The sequence below is a fragment of the Callorhinchus milii genome, unplaced genomic scaffold, assembly GCF_018977255.1.
Source record: "Callorhinchus milii isolate IMCB2004 unplaced genomic scaffold, IMCB_Cmil_1.0 Scaffold20, whole genome shotgun sequence".
Lineage (NCBI taxonomy): Eukaryota > Metazoa > Chordata > Chondrichthyes > Chimaeriformes > Callorhinchidae > Callorhinchus > Callorhinchus milii.
In genome coordinates, this window is record NW_024704761.1 from 1458907 (window position 1) to 1475602 (window position 16696).

At 42.6% G+C, this 16696-nt stretch overlaps 1 protein-coding gene across 1 annotated transcript in view; it reads right to left on the reverse strand.

Moving 5' to 3' along the window:
• Positions 1–515: 515 nt before the first annotated feature.
• Positions 516–16696, reverse strand: part of LOC103175750 (calcium channel, voltage-dependent, T type, alpha 1G subunit) — a 158173-nt gene continuing 141992 nt past the window's right edge. The window contains 12 exon segments of the mRNA XM_042342353.1: positions 516–2634; positions 2637–2877; positions 3336–3505; positions 3936–4104; positions 6055–6189; positions 11279–11620; positions 12098–12219; positions 12807–12885; positions 13304–13374; positions 13521–13654; positions 13927–14036; positions 14581–14732. Coding sequence (XP_042198287.1) covers positions 2024–2634; positions 2637–2877; positions 3336–3505; positions 3936–4104; positions 6055–6189; positions 11279–11620; positions 12098–12219; positions 12807–12885; positions 13304–13374; positions 13521–13654; positions 13927–14036; positions 14581–14732 — 2336 coding nt within the window. The 3' untranslated portion in view covers positions 516–2023.

Here is a 16696-nt window from a genome sequence, read left to right on the forward strand (position 1 = left end):
GTTTTTCCAATAGAACCTTGTCTACTATTTGGTCTGCTACATAAGACAAGATGACTTGGTAATTCTCAGCGCGATGCTGTACTGATTGGCTGAAACCTGTGCTGCTGTGCTGAGGGTTGTGAGCCTCCTTGGATCCCATATGGCCTCTGTTGGGTGCTGAAGGGCTTCAGATATCCATGAGGTCCTTTGATTAGCAGTCCTACCATCTAGAAGAAACATCAAACAGACCTTTCTGATGAAGTCAATGTTTCTGCAGGACACTAGCAAAGGTTACAGAACCTGCTATAGAAAATTATCCAGTGAGGTGTTTATTAGCTAAGTTGGCAGGTAGGGCCTATATACATAACACCATGTGGATCATTTAGAACAAGTTATAAGGAATTATTGGTTGTTTTTTTTAAACATAGGAGCAAAAATTACATTCTAATATAAACATTTTTTGAGTAAATTCTCTTTCTGGAATTCACTTGTGAAGTCAGACGAATCATTATAGGTCACAGTTTTGACTAGACTGGAAGCAATGTAACTTTAAACTGGGTACAATAAATATTCAGGGTCCGATTCCCAATTAGATGCAATGGACATAGTTGCCTGGAGGTAATGGGATCACGGCACTGCAGTCTAACAAGTGAACAAAGGGCGAGCTTTAAGCAACATCATTTTTTTTTAAAGAAACAAGTTATTGGAATTTTTGAGGAGCAAATGAGCCTAACTATCACAGTACGATATGAAATCATTGGATCCTCCTCTTTATTGCATCAAGTGCTACAATGACGAAGGAACGCATCAGGTGTGGCCACGCTGATCTGGGATCATTTTTCCACTGTGCAGAAAAAGTGCTACGGCAACAGATTTATTCTTAACCGTTTCCAAGGAACTTTACTTAATGAGATGGGATAGTGGGACTGCAGCGAATTATGACAGTGACTATCTCAGCATAGCTGGCACAGGTCCTTACCTGACTTGTCTTTGGCCATTGCACTTCTCTCTCCTTCGTGGATGTTTGTTAAAATGCACGAGTCACTTTCATCACTAAGTGCACATGTATGGAAATGGAGCGCTCAATCACGCTGTTACTGATCAAACGTTTCCAGCCAGGGTTAGAATGATTAAATTTTTTTTACAGGATAACCGGGGGAAACAGCCAGTACAGTTTCAGGATGTCACCCTCAAATTGCTTCTAACTGGATGCTACCAGCTCACCAAATCCTAGGCTCTAGGTACAAATTGATGGATGTAAAGTGTAACTCAAGGTCAACTGATACTATAAGGATCAAACCGGAAATCATCAATAAATAACACAAGATAACAGATTAGGAAGTAAACATCAGAAACAACAGTATCCTGTAAGAGAATTCTAACCCATACGACTGGTACAGTATTAAAATCACAATTTAGCAATAATACTTTTCAGTAACTTTGAGAAATGCCCGACTAAGTCAATAATACAGTGGAGTGCCATTTTTCGATAGAAGATCAATCAATCATCTCAGTTAACCACACAAATTAGGCAAATATTATATTTTATTTCACTTATCATATTTTTAAAAATATATTGATAGCTGGATTTTTGCTTTGTGCTTTCTGGACAAAAAAAAATGATTAATTGCCCGTAAATATCCAGGGTAATTTCAGCTCTCTGAGCCTTCCAATTGAACACTCTCCTAGAAAAGATACAACTGATGCCAAAACACAAACCAAATTGCAGTATCTGGTTGTGGGATCTTACTGAGGAAACTATACCAATTTTATACCAACTTAACTTAACAAAAAGTGACTCTCCACTGTGATGGACTATACCCAGGTTTGAATGCTTAATCAGCCACCCACTCGAGTTCCCGGCAGATCTGCAAGGTGGAGACTCATCCGTCAAATGTTGATGCTTCGTTTGTGGAAAGGGGAGGGGGGTCAGGGCTTGCGTATCCCCCAGCGTGGGTCAGAATCCAGGATTCTTACACGATTGTATTTTTTTTAAACATTAGGAAAGGAAGAAACACTTTTTTTTTTGGCAAATTAAATATCATCAGTGGTCCACCTCAGGCTGATCCAAGGAAAAACTGGGAAGAGTCAGCAAATCTCTGATTGGGGAAGGGGAAGCAGGAGTGCTTTCAGGAAGCAGGGGTTCCGCAATGTCCCCAGAGTTTTTGTGGGGGGCTGAGTCACAGGACGGAGCCCGCCTTCTCAGACACATGTTGCCGTCGGCGTTAGCTTGCCCGTGTGACCCTTGTATTGTTCTGAGGTGCTCATCTGGGGGGTCTATAGAAATGCAGGGTGGGCTCATTTTCTGCTTCTGGCGTGACGTTTGCAAGCCTTCCAGTTCTGTCACTCCGTGGTCGATCAGGCCACAGGACGAGGAAGGAAAATGACGTGCCGGGCTGACGTCAACAGACGAGCAGATTTCAATCGAATGTCTCCGAGGGTCATCTAGCCACGACACTGGCTTGGCCAAAAATCCCTGGGCATCCACGCTGTAGAACCTTTTGATGTCCTTCATTGTGAGGTTCCCTGTGCTGTTGCAGCTTTTCATGGGCAGTGGAGGGCACACAGGCGACCTGGAGGGTCTCTTTTTACTGCTATTGATCTGAGAGACTTCCTGGTCGGCTGGGTCAGGGACCTCCTGGAAAGGTTCCTGGAGAGATGTGGGGAGGCTGACACAGAGTTAGTGATGTTGCACTGGTTGTGACTGTGCTGCTGGATGTGGATGCTGTGCTTGTTCGGTGCTTTGGGTGTGGCAGGCACTAACACCAAAGAGGGCTGCAGAACAGCCACAGGAGGTACAGACACATTCAAGGCTGGTGGCAGCTCACCAGGATTCACCTGCACGCTTTCCTTTGGCTCCGTACACAGTGGATCCAGATATTCGTTTGTCACAGCAACCTGAGTTGGGTATTTAAAGATCAGGGGCAGTGAGAGAAACAAAAGAGATCAAACAGATTAGTATGACCTGAATTACATTACAATATTACATTGTATGGTGCCTTTCACGCCAGAAGGATGTCCCTCACGCAGGATAGCGTCCCAGAGTGCTTTACCATCAAAGATGGCAGGATACGTTCTCTGGAAGGATGAAATCAAATGGACCAAAGGGCCTTCTTCATCTAAACCAATCTTGGGATCTTGGAGTTTGGTACAATATAATGTACGATACAGTGAAAAATAAAGTACATTATTGTAAAAAAGCTGCGCATAGCATTATTTTAATAAATGACACTGAGATATAAATAGAAGCCAAAAATAAATTGTGTTGTCAGAAAATGTCTCTTAAAGGAAATCTGGCAAATCCCGAACCTCTCCTGGGTGTGTGACAGGGAGCTGTGGCCGCTGCTGACACCCACCTGCCTCCGGAGCATCCTATGAATGCTTGCAGACCGCACGGGGGGAGGAATTCTGGGAATGTTTTCGGCATCAAGACTGCTCCGAGGGCTGATTGGATGGAATAGCTGTACCGGAGCCTGGAGGTTGGAAGCGCTGTCCGTTGGCTGTGACTGCACCGATGTGGTGGAACCTGGAGACAATTTATAGCAAACAGTTACTATATTCAGGTCAAGGAGGACAGTTCCTATCTTCGCATGTGAGATACAAAGCCTCTCATCCCTCTCCTCATCTGAACCCAGGTGCAGTTCATTCAGCAGCCAGAAACCACTATCACAGTCTACCTGTCTGGTTTCCTTTTCAAATGCCCACACTAATATCCCCAATGTCATTCATTTTCAGGACAACCTCTCCTCACTCAGCATCCAAGCATCTTTTAACGAGTGTTTCAGATTCAGGATTGGGAATGGAACTCTAGTGATCTTCTGACGCAGAGACGAGAATGTCAAGCCAGGCTGACATCTACCATTAACCTTTCTGACCGAAGGGAACAACACCAACTTGCATTTATATAGTGCCCCTAATGCAAGGTAGCTTCCCAGAGCGCTTTGTCAGGGATATACCTGACTGGTATCTGTGGTTGTTCTGAGACTCGTGTAGATCCGGTGATGGCGCTGGGTCGACAGGCTGGAACATGTAGCTGTCATTGGGCAGCGAATGGGTCCTGCCAACAAAGGGCCTCCTCACTGACAGGAGGTTCTTCTCCGGGGTTTCCTGTTGAACTTCGTTCTCCTGAACATACTCAGCCTGCAAGATACGAAGCAAAGTAAGGATCAGTGGGACGAGACTGTTTGGCCGAAGGAAGCTTTGTTGCCGATATGTAAAATACAAGCATGCGCCAGGTCACTGACAACACAGAGACGTCCTACAGTAGCACCAACACGAACAAAACGATAAAGGGCTGAGACATCTGAGCGGGATATATCACATCATTTTTCTGCACACATTCTAAGCCAATGGATCACATTATAGTCTCACTGCGGCTAATGAAACAGAGCGTGTCACAGAGAACTGGTTGTGAGAACGGGGGGTGGGGGGTGGAGTATTTGGTGGGAGAACTCAGTGTGAAACACAAGAACCATGACAATGCCAATTCCATCAATTGTTTGCTTCATGCAACAAGTCAACTTACATAACAACATAAGAAATGCTAGACAAAAAAAGACCAAGGTCTATCTAGTTCGCCTTCCACCTTCCTGGCGGTCGCATGTAACTTCTTACAGGAGTGAATGTTTTTTCTTATTAAAATGCACCATTTGGAAGCTACTGGCGTTTGTCTAGCTGTTTTGAAAGACAAGAACGATGTGCTTAGTTATTGCAATCAACAAGCAAAGCACAGTTGTTGGATGTTGAATATAACTGAGTATCATGAGGGAGGCTGAAAATGATCAAAATTAATGAAAAACTAAAACGTTCCAAGGGGAACAACTCCTCTTTGGGCTGAAAATACGCTCAGCATTATGTGTCACACCATTGCCAATTTCAGCTGTCTATGGGATTTCCTTGTTATAATCTCCTAAAGTGATACATGTACCGTCCACTGGAATTTCAAACCACTTGCCTCCAAGTGCAGTGATTGTGACCCAGCGCAAAGAAGTCAAGAACTAAGCTAGAGAACCATTGCTCCAGTTAACACATCTTGTTCATTCAGGAGACCTGCAGCATTGGCTGGTAGCACCAAGATCTTCCACTAGTGCATGAAGCATGGTTGGGAATAGTAATCATTGTCATAGTCATCAGCTACATCAAAGCACAACAGCATCTCTACACAACTCTACCACAGAAGGTCATAGTCAATCAACAATGGAATGACGACCACAAGAAGCACAGCTACACCTAACAGATAGAATGGATCCAGATAGATTGGTTGCAACTAAGGATCTGTTGGGCAACAAAACAAAGCACTAGTCTACACAACAGTTTGGAAATGTTGAATGCTGGACGCCAAAGAGGAGCAGATGGTTATATACAAATCAGGGCTAGAAATACTCTTTGTCCTCTCAGAATTCAATTTATTACCAGCACAATATTATGTGGACGTAATTTTATAGCCATGGATAATTCCCCATGGCTTTTCGGTACGTTCACTTGGAAATGTTCCAAAGATATCAGCTGTCAATCACATCCCAACAAGGAAATCCATACCCTCCATTTTTTTTTTATTTCTTGATTTTAGTCTCTTCCATGGATGCCATTAATTGTCGCGTATAATGATTGATTATAAATATGATATAACTTGCATCTAAATTGCTCACAAAGAAGACAAAAGAACCTTCCCTTTAATGAACAATACTGAGCCTGACATTTCACCTCGTCTTACCCGGTGAAGCCATTTTGTCTTAAACTTGAAGAACGTGCAGAACTGTGGAAATGGCATAAATTCAGCAAATGTTTCCGAAAAATAAATCAATTTCCAAATTGAGAATTCGATTAGATTTTAAAAACAATCAGATTCGAGAAGTTTCAACAATTCTACACCGTTTTAAATTGTCTCACGCGCAATCCAATCGACTTAGTCATTTCAAATAGGGTCAATCAGGGTTTGATAAGCAGTTGTCATGGAGGGTATACATAGCCTTGAACTTCTACATACACCACAAATGCATGTTACGTTTTATGTAGAACAAGCAGGAGAGTATTTCAAGCCCTTTGATAAGCAAAATACAGGTTTGGAATATGTACATTGCTTTCCAGTGTATTTAGCAAGAATACATTAGTATCATCGGGAAAAGAGTCATCCGTCAATGCTAACGACCAGGATTTCTCAGACTGAATATCAGATGTCAGAGAAACAGCCTCCATCTCAGCTAGAGGGATCTAAACAAGGGAGAGACGACCAGGCGTAAGAAACTTAGAAAATAATTCACAGAATGGACTGACACTGGAGAAAAGCTCTTCTCTGAGCCATTCACTCAATGGCACATCCACTAACTCCTTAAACAGATAAAGAAATCATCTACGTATCAGAGTGACAATGAAATGCTGCATTTTAAGGCTTTCCAATGACTTACTAGTAAAGCTGGAGAAGATAGTGCGTTGAATGTCTAGGATTTCCTCAATCTTCGAATTTCTAATGTCATGTCATTGTAAATCCCAGTAGAATGAACAATAGTAATTCGACTGCCTCATTCCCTGCCCCTCTCTCTCTTTCACCCTCTCTGCTCTCGGTCTCTCTCTCTCGCTTTCACTCTCTCTGGTTCTTTTATTCTCTCGTTCTGTCTTTCTCTCTGCCCTGTTGGTAATGATTGGCTGCTGAACGGCTCTGTTGTGCAGTTGTTGCTGGATCACGATGCACGTACAGTGTACACTTCACTTCGACATCAGAACACTTAAAAGACAAATCAGGCTTAAAACGGTGCTCCTTACCAAACTTGCTGCTAGCAAACTACACCACACCAGTTTCAATCCAGCATGCAAAAAGAAAGGCAAGTCAGTAGAATGAAGAGAGACAAAAACAATGGTCAGTGGGACATCACTAGATATCATATATGCATGAATATGCATATGTACTGTATATGGAAACTAATTGAGTCTATTTGTCACCAACTGGAATAGCCAGCTCGATCGATCAAATCAAACTAAAGTTTCCGATTAACTTTAAAGTTCCTGTGCAAAGTTACAACTCACCTTACAACTCATTGTCCTCGCCTTAAGACTGGTTTGCCTTAAAGTCAAGAGGGTGCAGAACTTTGGAAATGTTTCAAATCCACTATTAATTTGTAAAGCCAGATTTCCATAGTTCTTAAAAAAGAAACTGGCTTCCAAACTAAAATGTAATATAAATTTACAATTATAGAACGCCTTTGGATGAAGAAACACCTTCGGTCCGTTTGATCTCACCCTTCCAATGGCTTTCATTCACACAAAAAATAACTTAGCCTTGGGTGGCCTGCACTATGGCTTTGGGCAATCATTAGGGCTCCTCAATAACAAGTCTGGCTAATAAGCTTGCCGACCAAGACATCTTCTATCAGTGGCAATTTTGGTGAAGGGGTGGATGATTGTGTTAGAGAAGAAGCTTCTAATATCGGCTCGGCTCAGAATATCTACTCCACTTTCGTGGCTCTATTTCCAAATGTATTCTGAAAGTCAGGGTTATGTGTTGTGAGCACAGAGATATAATGGCACGATTACAATTCTGGGCTTTGACACATTAAAACTGTCTGCTCCAACGCTGTGAAAAGCAGCACTGCCGAAGCAATCAATCCCATTGCAAGCGGGTGGCCCACAAATGAGTGGTGGAAGGTGCTAAGGTCCATATTTTATTAAGTGGAAGTAGCTTGATAGTGTCACTCTGAGGCACTGACCTTCTGATGGAATTAGAACCACAACGATTTGGGAATCTGCAGCAGAGGAGGATTGGAAATCAGCTGACAAAACAGACTTAAAATCTTAATAGTGTCTTAAATGAATAAAAGCAACAGCCCTCTTATACTGATCTGTTTCACTGTAACCAGCAGCACAAAGCTTAAGTGTTATTGTTACTGGGCTGTCCCAGGGAACCAGTAACATTATTTTACACCCCCTTCATCCTGTCCGATTGGAAATATATTGTGGACCATGATGTGTGTTTAATATTGTGTTCCCACTGTCTTGTAATATGCTGGTACTGCACAATTATCATTTATTTTTCAGTAAGCTACGTTTTATGGCAAAGCCCTCTGAGACAAGGGCGAGAAAGTTTTTGGAGCTAAAACTGGGAAGACTGAGGAAAGAAAATTAATAACTGAAGATCTATCATATTTCTCACTCGTGGGTTTGTCCATATAACGATATATGTTCTTTAAGCATTTTCTTTAAATCACAAAAAGTGACGGAGCTCCACCAGAGAGTATGTAAAAATAAAACTGGAGGGAATAGAGAGAAGAGAGGGGAAAATAGGAGAGAGATAAAGAGAAAGAGACAATGACAGAGATTGAGAGGAGAGACACAGACTAAGAGAGAGAGAGAAAACAAAAAGAGAGAAAGAGGGAGTGAGGGAAAGAAAGAAAAAAAGAGATAGAGAGAGAGAAAGAGAAAGAGAGAAACATGTTGGTGCACTGTGATGCAGGCACCATGTGGAGTGAAACCAAAGTGTTGCAATCTTTGCATTCAACCGAGTATGATTTTGAAAGCCGCTAAAGTTCCAGCAAAAGGATCTAGATGGAGAAATGCAATCACACACCATGCAAGGCAAAGCGTCCCGTTTCCAGACCAGAAACCTCAGGCTAACTGGAAAACCAAGCCTCAGTGGCCAGGGTTAGTCATGTCTTGTGATAGCCCCAGGGCTTGGAAAGCTGAAAGGTAGTTATCTACATATACACAGTCACCTCACGTTACAATGATTACTGTCACATGCGTTGAGACGTTTTGATGTTATCGGTGCGGTTTCAAATGCAGGAACTATAACACATTCACAGCCTTGACCATGGAAATTTCAAAGGATACTAGATTTTAAAATAATTGTGAATGTTTTGCACTACATTTAAGCTACGGTGGGGTTGTTGAAAAGCACTGCAGCCTACGTTCAGCCAATAAAACTGTGCCTGGTGTGAGCGGGAAGCTTTGAGCATGTAACCTTGAATCCAAAAGACAAAGAAGTGCCACTGAATTGCATTGACCATCAGTATAATAATAAATTAGTATTTTTCAACATTTATCCGCCAATTGACTAACATCCGGGTTCCTACTCTCTGCTAAGGGAAACAGAGGCGTATGGAGTAAGGGAACTTGCTTACGTTTCACCCTGCCTGGGAATCGAACCCAGGTCCTCTCGCTAGTGAGGCGAGTGCTCTAACTACTAAGCTACAGCACTCCACTGGCCTTCTTCTGCGCTGTACATTTCTATGGTTCTATTACCCCTGGTCTTGGTCAATGTGGGAACAAAGACGATCACTAATGATTTGCTTCCTTTCCTCGCGGTGGGGAATATCATCAGCTTTTATTCTCAACACTATCTTCCTGACAGCAAGACTGGACTTAGGAAATGTACATAAAGGGTTTCATCCCCAAGCTCACTCATTGGCTTTCACCTGAGATTCTCAAATAAATAACTTTTCTGCTTTTTTCCACAGGTAAAACCTAACAGAGGTGACACAGACTTTACACGGTGTTTGACTTCAATGTTGACTCTCAGAGCATAACACTGTGACATATTACCCTCATACTATATTAAACAAAAGGGAGACTTGGAAACCAAGATTCCCTGGTAAATATACTGGAATGTCCACCTCCCCGCGATAGTTCTTGGTCTTTCGAGTTCCTTTTGACTTCTGGGTCTGAACACGGGACTTTGCCAGAGAAGCCAGAATTATTAACCTGTTTCTCAATGGAGCATATGTTTTGCTGAGGGCTGGCGTAGTTGTAGCAAACAGAGCCTGAGAGGTTGTCCATAATGGTGAGTTCTCCTTCCAGTGACCCTTGGATCAGCAGGGATACGTTGTCAAAAAACTGCTTCTCCTGTGCGCAGTGCATGCAGAAGGGAAAGGATGAGGGTGTGTGGAGTTGGGAACATCAACAGAGCAAGGTTTGGGTGGGAGACAAAAGGGAAAAACAACATGCCGATAAACAGAATCCACACTCAGTAAACGTGAAAACATTCTTCAGGGTGCATAACATCACAAGAAGTACAAATCCTCTTTATTTGCACTTCACAACTGCACACAGTGGTAAACTGGATGACTGCTATTATTAAGACCTGCCCGCATTAGGGGTATCACGATTCCCCCCAGTCCAGTCTAATTTGTGGCATTTTGAAACAGATTTGTTGATAATAATCATGTAATTCTCACACTTCTCAGACAGTGAATATGCTGAAGGCTGCATTCAATATTGTTTCAGGCTTTTGATAAAGTATTCTCCAGTGCAATAGTCATTTATATTATAGTCACAAATCACAGATCACCAAAGGTGCTACGCGTCACACTGAACTGAATTTTTAACCATTCAGATTTTAGAAAAGTGATAATTACAACATTTTTTATTAAGAAAGCTTGTTAAGAGACACCACAAATTAGACCGCATTGTTTTAGATTTTGTTTTAAAATCGAGATGAAATATTAAATAATCCAGTCCCCACCAACATGACTGGGTAGCGCTGAAGTTTAAAGACAGCACAAATTCTCACCATTTACAAACAACTTCTGAAAAAAGTCTATCATTTTATTCCAGGAACCTCTCCTGGTTTGGGCATCACCTAATCACTATATACTTCCTTTCCTGCTCCCCTCAGACTTGATAGTTTGCTTATTCTGGTCAGCCAGGTGCCCGACACATGTGGAAACTCATCACTATTAATAATAACATAATAATCCTCCTATTAAGGGTATCCAAAACAAACTATATATGCATGGAAATTTCCAACAGTTTGGATTGGTGTGACACCCCCTCTCAGGGGGAACGTACCTAATCTAGGTACAGGTTAGCAAGAGAGGCTTCGGGACCCCAGAATGTGCGTTGGAGTCACTGCTGGAGTTTTAACCAACTAAAACAAATCACATAGCTTGCCTTTGTGAACACGTCTTGACAAGCTTTACCGTCACGGGGGATAAAATTCAAAGTGATTTCAAAGAGAAAGCTTTTACAATATATTGTATGATTATAACAGTGTATCCTTTTGCTACGGACCACCTTTATTTAATTCCTATATTTTCCAAGTATTTTCTTCCTCTGGGAAAGGGCTGAGTCGTTAGACATCATTAATGTATCAAACTCTTACATAATATATTATTTCAGCAAGACTCTGGGGGTCAAATAATGCATTCCATCTCTGGTTATCACGTGGCTCATTATACAAAGCACCTTTATAACAACAACACAATTACATGATCTGGCTCGTGACCTGGCAATAATGAAATAACATATTCGGATATATATTTATTTAACCCTCAAAGGCTCGAGAGAATCATCCCGATGATCGGTTCCTTACCAGCGGTGGCTCGAAAGAAAATGGTGAATCCACTTTGATATGGAGAGACTCTGCTGGACTCTCTGGGCTTTCCCCTGCATCTCCCCTATCGCTACCTCCCCACATCACACCCTCCGTGGGGGCTGGGTTGGCATTCAACATTTTCAGCTCAAACTCCAGCTCGGCCTCCAGCTCAGCCTCCTCTTTGGCCTCCTTGTTGCTCTCCTCCAAGTGCTTCATTAGCACAGCGATGACCACATTCACCAGCACAAACTGGGCTGTCAGCACAAACGAGACAAAGTAGATTGGCGACACCACTGTGTTGTAGCAGGTGCCTTCCTGGTTACAGTCACGCAAGGTGTCCTGTCAATCAGATAAAAGGAAGCGATTCAACCCAAGTGTCCAAGCGGGCACTGACACTGGTGAGTGAGAAACTGGGCTCACACAGACCCATAACATCTTATTTCATGCCCAGATTAGTGCTTGAGTTTCCTGATCTCGGGCAGGACAGCAATGGAAGGACTAACAACTGGCTTCAGTCTCTTCAGTCTCTTCAGTGTCTGTGCTATGCAATGTACTTAAACAAAGACTTGAAACATACATGAGGGAAGAGGGAATAGAGGCATGTAAGAGAGTTGGGGGGCTCGTGTGGAGTATAAACACCAGCACAGGCTGGTTATGCTGATTGACTTGTTTCCGTGCTGTATCATTCTATGTAACTAGACACAAGGTGAGATTTGAACCTATTACTTTCTGACTTAGAGGTGAGAGTGCTACCCCCTGAGCCAGGCTAACACCAATGTTTGGGACCGTTGTGAAAGGGGGAAAAGAGCTCAATACCTTCATTATTCCATTCCAGTTGTCTCCAGTTGAAACCCGGAAGAGGGTGAGGAAAGCCATCCCGAAGTTCCTGAACGTGGCATGTCGTCCCAGGCCTTCGCATGGATGGTAATTGTCACATTCTGAATTTAAGGCAGAATATGAAGGAGAATGAATTGTCGTTTCAGAACATGTTTCAGCGGTCAGCCCCGGAAACACATCACCAAGAATAAATACCCGAGCCAAACCTGCCGATGAAAATGGCCATTACATTTTGTGGTTAGGAGCTTCTCACCTCTGGTCTGATAGGTAATAAATCTTTATGGACCCTCATTAAAGTGTGTGATATTTTTGAAGCTTTGCCTACTATTCAGAGCTGCTATGCAGTAGACTGACAGAGAGAGGGAGGGTGGGAGGCTAACTCAGGATGCATTCTGAGGAGGACAAGGAGTGTGAATTCTGCCTGAGAGTGTGACATCTGAACAAAACAAGCACTATATGACTGTAGCCAGGCAGGATCAATCAACCTGTGCCCCAGCCTTGAACACCCCCTCTCCTTGTGTGGTTGCTAGATGCCACAGATGCCAAGTGCCTGACATACTTTGGAGCTCAGAAATTTTGTTTGAAGGAGGAGCTTCACTAAAATGAAGAGCAAAAGATCTTAATGGATGCAAAGTGTGGATATGGAATATTAACTCAGGATAAAACTTCATGCCTGTGGCTGTCTTACCTAGGTCCCCAAAGAGCTCGACTCCAAGAGCCGCAAATATGAAAAACAGGAGCATGAACAAGAGCCCGAGATTCCCAACCTGCAGGAAGTATAAATGCCGTGAGCAAAACAGTACCAGACATACTCAAAACCATCCCATCTTCTGTCAGCAACTTGCACATCTACAGTGCCAATCATGTAACAGAAATGCCCCCAACAGCCCTTTGCAGAATGAGATTAACTGGAATTGAAGCGAATGTTGTCGCAGAGGCAAACAGGGCAGCTAATTTGTGTTGGCGATGTCCTATAGATTACCACAAGGTGAACAAACAATTCATTAGAAATCCTCAATGAATTTGGTTGAGGAGGGAATATAAACCAGGATAACTGGAAGGCAAACTCCAATTATCTTTGGAGAGTGGGAAGAGGCTTTGTGTTGTGATGCTAGGATTAGAATGCATTGTGCTATATATGAGGCTCGCAACCACTTTGTCTGACTCTCACTGTAAGTTTCTTACCTGTGGCAAAGCCTGAATTACAGTGTTCAGCAGCGATCGCATTCCTACTGCCATTTTCAACAGTTTCAAGACTTTGTTTAGAGACAAAAAGGAAAGAGATTAATGCAATGAATGCTGTAAAAAAAGTGAAATGGGAATAGCTATACACGTAAAGGCACGATTTTATAGTATCCAGCTTTATACTGTACAGGAAACAATAAGCCATGCCTCCACTGACCTCTGGCGATTCTCAGGACTCTCATTATTCGAATGATGGTGGGGTTGATCGGCAAAGAAGCATTCACCTCAATTTCTTCAAGGGTAATACCCATAATGGATAGCAGCACTATAGCAAGATCCAGCTGGTTCCATCTGGAGCAGTAAAACAGACATCACATTCAGTTATTGAAAAGGCAAAAACAGCAAAATTACATATATAGAACGTCTTTCACGTCGGGAGGATGTCCCAAGGCGCAGGGTAAAATGATAGGGTAACATTAGTGGTATTCTGATGTTAATTTAAGCGCTGTCTTAAGGAATATTGAAAACATTTTGTGTCCTCACGACGTGAAAGTCACCACATAAACTTGCAATATGCTGCACTACATTAATACTCAATTACCAAATATCCAGCAGTATTTTACCTGTCCTTGAAGAACCGCCGAAATCCAAAAGCAACCAGTTTGAACACGGACTCCAGGACAAAGATAATCGTGAAAATGTAATTGCAGATCCTCAGGGCTTTGTCGAGTTCCTGGAGAATGTGAGAGATTGAGATTGAATTCTGCTACGTCGACGACCAACACCACTACTTCAGACATCAAAGCACCAGTTCTCTGAAATGTATCAGTTAGCTGGTGTCTGACATATGTCTGACAACTGAGAGTTGCAGGTCCATGCATCCCACCTGCACATGGAAATTCCAGTGTTAGGATTGTAATGTGCTCCCTCTCTCCCCGAAGGGACACATCCTGCTCCCCTAATTCCGGAGAGTACAAGGCTCAGGTTGGCAAGAGCCAAGGCTTGGGGACGCCAGAGCGTGTGTTGGGGTTCTGCTGGAGTACACTGACTGCATATTTTGTGGGCAAAACGTGGCAGCCGATTGCACACAGTAGTGTCCCACAGTCATAGATGGAGTGACCTAATTAGGGGTTCACTAAATCCATTAGTGCCACTCATTAGTAGTGGCATAGACTCGTACTGCTGTCCTTCTGTGCTGAAAATTTCTATCTGGAAATGTGTCCAGTGATTGTTCCGCTGTTTTCTTTTTAAAAAATTGAAGACAAAATTGTGCTTACCTCGGGTTGCCTGTAATGCTCCATTGCCATGGTGATTACATTCAGCCCGATCACCACAGTGATGAACAGATCCAGGTAATGGCTGGTGCACATATTGTGAATGAATCGCCGGGTGGGAGAGTAGTCAGAGTAATAAGGTTTACTCTGAGCTTCTAAATGGGAGCGAGACATTAAACAATAACAAAAAAAAAATCAGCTGACTGGATCATGAAGTTTCCTTTCAGACATTATTCTACCAGTCAGATCCGACTTGTATTCCTCCCAAAGCACCTCCAGGGTTTATTCAGTGTCAAAAGTAATCGTGTGAAAATAGGAAGACATGCATCTTCTGAGGTTTGGGTCTAAAGAATATTTCCGCTCGTTCTCATAGGATTCCCAAATCCTATGATTTTAAAGAATACAAGTGACTTGAATTCTTTAAAGCATATGTCCTGGAATTCCACATAGTCTTAGCCTCCGAGGCTGGTTTGTGACAAAATTTAAGATCTCGCAGAATGGTGAAAAGATTCTCTCAATTCACCTTTAATGTGGAAGTAGGTTTCACACACTTCCTATTTTGTTTTGTTCATTAATGAGCAATTTCATCTTGGAGAAGGGATCCGTGTTTTAACAACAGTGCCTCCTGCCCCTCACTCCACATGCTGTAAAGCATTTAATGTAATGGAGATTGAAACAATTGTCCTTTTGACACTGAATATCTGACAATCATGAGTTAACATAATATGGGACAGAGACCTCACAACAGCCCACTAGTTCAGCAAAGCTCACGCCTTTAAGTAGCTATGGAATAATTTACCTTGTCAAACTCCGCAAGGGACTGCTCAATACAATCATTGACAAAATCTGCAGAAACCCCAATTCTGCAAATGCATTTTCTAGCAAGTACCTTCCACTTGGACTTGCCACCTTCTCTTACCATTGTCCAGATGCTTTATTCTTTTTAATATAACCTTTGTTACTGGTGTTTTCTTCTCCTTTCTTTGTTACTGGTGTTTTCTCCCCTTTCTTTGCACTAATTTATTTGATCAGATAAGCGCAGACCATCATTGCCCACCATTGCTTTTCCTTTGAGTAACCAATGTGCACTTCAGCCTCTCTGCTCCCACCCTCGCCTCCTTCAAGGCATGTCTCAAGACCTTCCTCTTCGACCAGACCTTCAGCCACCCTCTTACCCCTATCCTCCTTGCCCTCCACCCCTCCTGATCCCAACCCCTTGCTCGGGTCTAAATCCCTGACTGTCCAGCACCTTGGGATATCCTCCCGACGTGAAAGGCGCTGTACAAATGTAATTTATTGTTGTTGTGGAAACTCTTTGCCAAGTTGGAAGAATAGGGTCAGTGGCCAGAAAGTAAGACAAACTGGTTTAAAACTTTCTGCACAGTCTGCGCTGATTTGCTGAACAGTCCCTTCATTTGAATACAACTAATGTGGCAACTATTGTGCTGGGTCCCGCTCCACATCTCCTCTTTACCGCAATTTTAAAAATATATCCTTTATCCGGAATACCTTCATCACTTTACGCAATCAGCTTCAGCGCTTCCAAAATCCAACATGCTGATCATGCAGCTGAATACTGCTTTTAGCAATCTTCCCTTCCAGCTTCACTCACAGAATACAGCTGCATGCGCTTGTAAAGTATGGGTTACAGTCAGAAGATCTTCAACAACAATCTTTAGTAAGGAGGCATGGACTATGCACTATTGCACTGACATCTCACCCATGGCAATTAGGTGAAGTTGGAAGGTACTGTCAAACACAGCTTTAATCAAGTCTAAAACTAAGGAATGTTTCCTTAAACTGAATTATTTTCTTACTTTTCTGGCAAAAAGGTATATACGGGGAGAGAAAGAAAGTGTCATTTGATGCGATAATGATCACTGGCGAAATTACATTTTCTGGGCCGGGAAGAGAGTGAATTTCGCCACTCTTCTGAAGGTCAAGCCTAGAAAATTATTATTAAAAAAAACTTAACGAACTCTCTAAGAGCACCCCCAAATATCTTGCCCGTCACCTCATGTATGAAAACAAACATGACAGCAGATTGTGCGTGAAAATTAGACACTGGGAATGGGATGAGTAGAGGGCATTACCTCCCAGCGGCCATTCTGTGTATTAC